The following is a 6,000-nucleotide window of genomic DNA, read 5'->3' on the forward strand; positions in this document are numbered from 1 at the left end:
AGAAATATGGTCAGTGTCAGGGAGCTGGAAATGCTGTCACCAGCAAACCCAACAAACTGCCCCAGGCTAATATAAGTTGTCCTACTCCCAAATGTACATTACTTATCCAAACTCCATGAACTTTTTAAAACTTCACAAATATGCTTCCAAAGAATGTTCTAGACAAGTATCAATTTAGCAAGACCAACAATGAATAAAAGAGTACTGAGAATTATTATTTATAATCTAAGACACTGAAGGTCTTAAATTCAGATGAGAAAGTTATATAAGTGATTCCATAAAGCTATTATATAATGGTAAAATGGTATTCAATACTCTGAATCATTACTTTCCAGGTCATATACTATAGGACAAAGAGTATATTCTCTCGAGTTAGAACACTGAGACCATGAATGAAAAAATTTCTCGGATCCTCAGTTTTCAAATTAGTAAAATAGAGGTAATTAATACTTCAGAGGGTCGTTGTAAGAATTAAACCTGATAATGTCAGAAAAGGACTCAATAAGGTAACTGACACATGCTGGCTTCACTTTCTTTTTTTCTTTGACCTAAAAGTATAATACACTTCATATACAGAGAAAATGTCTGGCTAGAGATTTGTCACAATGATTAAGATTCCATTATATTAAAATGTTAAAAGGAGAAAGGACACATAAAATGCAATTATTCAGAAAAACAACAAATTTAATTTAAAAAGGACCATCAGAGAAATTGGTCAATCTCATTCTAAAGTGAGAAGGAGGCGGGAGACAAGAATATACATAATATTTTTAATCTTTGTTTTTTTTTAATTACCCAATGTCTAAACTACACTAATTGTAAGATATTTAATATTTTAACATAAAGAAATAAAAATGATCTCTTCACATAAAAAAGCTAGGAAAATGAAATTTGCTATTGGAATAGTAACATGCCTGTATAATTTATTTTTCAAACAGATAAAGAAGAAGAAAAACTAAGTAACAGAGATAAAAGGCATCTAGAAATCCACGAATCCAAGAGTGACAACATGATAATTTGGGAAGGAGAATAATCAGAAGCAATAATATTTATAAATATGTAATAGAAATTATCCATATAGAATGTTTTCTTAACATTAAATTTTAAAGTTACATAGATGGAATGAATACATTAGGGTGGAAAGAAATGTTAACATGCTATACTTGTTTTAAGTCAATTTTTTAGGAAATTCAACCCAAATTATAAGACATTGCTATTTACCAGTTGCAATGATAAGGATCAATATATGATACAGTTCTTGCTCCCAGAGAGACATAAATCTTATTTTAAGAGAATTGCAATAAATATTTAGATAGCAATCCTTATAAAAAAATACCATCATACAGCTTTTGAAATTTAAGAAGTATTATGTAACACATGTATGTATATTCTCTCAATTCATTTTTAACTTCTAAATTCTGTCACAATACAAACCTATAAAGTAGATATTAGGTACTTTTTTATAGGTGAGAATGCAAAACCTAGAAAGAAAGGTTTATCTAACATAGTTAACATTTGGCAGAGTGAGAACTCAAACCTGAGTCAAATTTTATAATACCACATATAGCTCCAGAAGGAAATACTAATCAATAAGGTGGATTGGAAATCAAGAAAGCAAAAGTTAATTTTTAATTATTTAGATGTCAATAATTCTAATAAGAAATGGGAAGAGATATTCCCTAAGAAAGTATGGACTCCAATAGTAAAAGAAATATCTTATCAATATTTTATTTCCCAGGACCTGATATACTTTAGGAACTTAATAAATGTGAGTGAACTGAATAAAGGTGATGAATGAGAAACAATATGGCTATATAGTTTCTTCATGTCAGATTTAAAAGGACATATGGAAGAAGGGAAACGTAACTAAGAATATTTACAAATTAATATCATAAAACTTGTAAGAGTATTGTCAGAATAAACTAAACTTTATAAATAATACTAAAGAAAACAATACAAGCCCACTGGCTGCATAAATGTAAGAGGATGAACTAAGAAGAAACAAGAATATTGCATGGGAAAGATGATGTAATGTTAACAGATGCAGAGAGAATAAAGAACTACTCACACCTCCTCTTTTGCATCCATCTTCTCCACCAAGGAGAATTGAGTAGAAAACTGGAAAAGGTAGAAGAAACATAGTTATAAAGTAAATGAAGTTGAAATGAGAAAAGAAGACAGTAAGAGAATACTGAGATACTTTTTAAATTAGTTTTTGTCTAATGAGTCTAAATAGTCACAGACCCAAATTAGGCATGCATCTCTAATGTAATCTGTAAAACATAATAAGAAAGGAAAACAACTTCTAAAATGCACTGATTCTGGAAATGGGGAAAACTTTTTCAAGAAAATTATATATTAGCCCGGCCTGTGTGCTCAGTGGTTGAGCATTGACCTATGAACCAGGAGGCCAGGGTTCGATTCCCGGTCAGGGCAAATGCCTGGGTTGTGGTCTCGATCCCCAGTGTGAGGGATGCAGGGGGCAGCCTATCAATGATTCTCTCTCCTCGTTAATGTTTCTCTCTCTCTCTCCCCCTTCCTCTATGAAACCAATGCAAATATATATTTAAAAAAGAAAATTATATATTAAAGAAACATAATTTGAGTTTAAAAGGCTCTTGACAATCCATTTATGTCAGTTTATATCTAGAGTATAAAAACTATTATTTGCAAGATGGCTTGCAAGCACTACAAGAGAAAAAGGTTACACCAAGAGCAAATTTTATTTTGCTACAAGTAATCCTAAACTTTTTCTTTAGCAATAAATTTCTTCTTTTTAGGTAGACTAGTGTAACTAATACACTAGAAATTTTAAAAATCATGATATTGTGGGGAAAGAATTGAAAATATTTTTAGGAATAAAATGAAAAATATAAGCTCATTAATAATATAGCACACTAGGGTATTCAGGTGGATAAACAACCATAACTTACAGTATTAACCAAGAACTAAAGTAAACTGACTGAATCTCTTCTAAAGTAATCCACAGGGCTCTTTCCTCATACTTTAATCAAGATAAAAAAGATAGAGTCAACAGGACTCAACATTAAGAGAATAATTTAACATGTTGGATAATAAGATGAAGATTCCAAAAGATTTCAATAGAGCCCTAGCTGGTTTGGCTCAGTTGATAGAGCATCAACCTGCAGAATGAAGGGTCCCAGATTTGATTCCAGTCAAGGGCACATGCCTGGGTTGCAGACTTGATCCCCAATAGGAGCTGTGCAGGAGGCAACTGATCAAATGATTCTCTCTCATCATTGATGTTTCTATCTCTCTCTCCCTCTCCCTTCCTCTCTGAAGTCAATAAAAAAAAATATATTAAAAAAAGGTTTCAATAGGTTGGTAAAATGGACAGAATAAAACTATGTTAAAATAACAGCAATAGCAGTGGCAGCTGACTTTGTGCAATAAAAGAAGCTTAAGCTAAAGCTAGAATTTGGCAAAGCTGATAAACACTCCAATTTACAACAGAGAAGCCCCAAAGATTCAAAAATGAGGGGCAAGTAGGGCTAATAGGAAAAATGAGACTAGTCTGTTTCTTTTTCTGGCTTCAGCCTCAAAAGTGCCTCCCACTTTGGCAGAAAATTGTGGTCCCCCCCCCCCCCCGAAAAGGTTATCTTTGGGTCTCTGGATCAGGGAGCATATTGAAGTAAGCTGAAGGCAGACATTACTACTGAAACAATGGATTAAGTGAAAGTTTACATAATGAAGTAATGTTGAAAACCAACACCTTTCTCCCACTTCCAAGTCTATTTTTACCTTGTTGGGTGAAACTTTTTAGAGTTAGGGAAAAAGACTAGTGGATTTCTCTGGGAAACCTGACCAGTTTAAGACAAAAGGCAACTGAATACACAGACATTAGGTGTTCCCCAAAGAAATGAGCTGATCTCTAAACAGACAAGACTATAGCCAACAAACCCTGCCCACATGCTCAGAGCTCCCAATGTGCTTTTAAATATGAGTAGTCAGATTCATCAGATATTTCCTGCAAGTAAAACATCAAATATAAAACAGACAAAATAACACAGAGAGAAAAAGTGACTTCAAAGAAAACAACACTCTGAAAAGAAAACATACCAAAATACTAATATAATATTCCCAATAAGATAAGAGAAACATAATCAAAACACAGAAACAGGAAGCTATAAAAAAAACTATCTGGAAAACAAAAATGTTTTTTAAAATTAAACTTTAATAGGAAAAATGAAAAATGCAATAGAAAGTTTAGAATATTAAGTTAAAAATTTTTTCCCACTAACTAGAACAAAAAGAATGTAAATGAGGAAAAATAAAAAGAGGACCATCATGGTCTCATACCAAAAGATCCAGAAAGAAAAAAATAATTAAAAATGAGAAAAGTGAAGAAACAATTCAAAAAAAATTTTCCTAGGAACTAAACTGAAAGTTCCCAGATTGAAAAGCAACTCCTCAAGAGCTAATAAGCACTATGGATGAAAACAGATATACATCTAGGAATGTCATTGTGAAATTTCCAAGCACAGACAACAGAGAAGATTCCACACGATTCTTTCAGATGATAGATCAAAAAGCAGAATGGCATGATTTTTCAAAAGCAAAAACAGATTCTGGAAAACATTAGATCAATACTTTCAAAATTATTAGGAAAAATAGTTTCCAATCTCTAACCCAGAATTCTATAACCAGTCAGAAATAAGTCAAGTTTAAGAGTAGAATATAGATACTTTCAGATGAACAAGCATAAAAAAATGTCCACACAGGTAGTCCTTTTAAAAGAAATTACTGGAAGATATATTCCACCAATAATACAAGAGACTATGTAAACCCAAATATGGAATCTAGGAAAAGAGTTAAATAAAAAAAGACAAGGGAATCACCAAGATGATGACAAAATAAGACCACAAGAGGTCAAGAATGTCCAGACACAAAAGCCCCAGAAGATTACTAAAGATTAAGATAAAATTGACAGGTTACTTAATATAAATACTTGAGTTTACTGAGAGAATTTTACATAACTGGGGAGTATCTGATTAAATCTGTGACAAGTACCCAGAACACTAAATAAAGGGAGGAAATGCAAGGCAATTATTAACTCCCCCCCAAAATAAAATTATTTTCCAAGAAATTAAAAGTCAGCATATAGGCAACCAAAAATACTGTTTATAGAGTCACAATAATATAAACATTAGGTATCCATTTAACCAAAATTGAAATATATTGTAAGTACATATGGAGGAATATCAGTTTATCAGGTTTTTACATTTTTATCTACTCGTTTGTTTTTATGTTCTGTCTTTCCTATCACGTGTTAATATAAAAAAAATCACTAATGTTTAATAAGTATCATTAGCATTTCAAAAGCATGGTCATTGAGGAACCACAGTAAACCCTTGATTTTTCAGACCTCGATTTAACAAACTTTGGATTTAATGGACACAATTTTTGGTCTGTATGTCCTATGTGAAAATTAACACCCTGTTAATTTTAAAATGCTTTTAAACAAGATTTGCTTATAATGAAAGTAACTGGTTATTTATTGTTATTAATTCACTTGTTATTTTAAATAAATTTTAGCAAATAGGCAATATGTTGGAAAAAAACACTAGTAATTTTGCCAACATAGATATTACATATTTACACTATAGTCTGTAGATTTAAATCCAATGGTAAACAACATTCAGTGAATGATTAGCACATGATCATTCAGTATCACTTGAAGTAACTGGTTCTGTTGTCATGTGGCATGACTGTAGCAGTTTTAACACCTGCCGGCCTATGTTCCCACATGTGTTAAGCCATACCCCAGCCACGTACAATTGTTTACTAACAGTGATTGGTGAATGCATGCATTTACTAGACCTATTCAGTATAAATTTTAAATTACAGTTAATACATATTGAAAACTTTTATATGAAATTAAACTTTTCATGCATAATTTTAATTACACAAACATGTCTACATAATTAAAAATAGGTAAACTAATTTGTCAATTTTTTAACATACGTATTCGGAAAACCT

The 6,000-nt window shown here is 31.6% G+C and overlaps 1 protein-coding gene across 2 annotated transcripts in view; it reads right to left on the reverse strand.

Annotated features, from left to right (window-relative positions):
• Positions 1 to 2,112, reverse strand: part of JMJD1C (jumonji domain containing 1C) — a 172,418-nt gene extending 170,306 nt beyond the window's left edge. Inside the window, exon 1 of one of the 2 annotated variants that reach the window (XM_023754618.1) lies at positions 2,071 to 2,112. In XM_023754618.1, the coding sequence (XP_023610386.1) occupies positions 2,071 to 2,088 (18 nt within the window). In that variant the 5' untranslated portion in view covers positions 2,089 to 2,112. The remainder of the gene's footprint in view (positions 1 to 2,070) is intronic. The other variant, XM_023754616.1, reaches the window with a different exon arrangement.
• Positions 2,113 to 6,000: the final 3,888 nt, after the last annotated feature.

The sequence above is a fragment of the Myotis lucifugus genome, unplaced genomic scaffold (genome assembly GCF_000147115.1).
Source record: "Myotis lucifugus unplaced genomic scaffold, Myoluc2.0 scaffold_62, whole genome shotgun sequence".
Lineage (NCBI taxonomy): Eukaryota > Metazoa > Chordata > Mammalia > Chiroptera > Vespertilionidae > Myotis > Myotis lucifugus.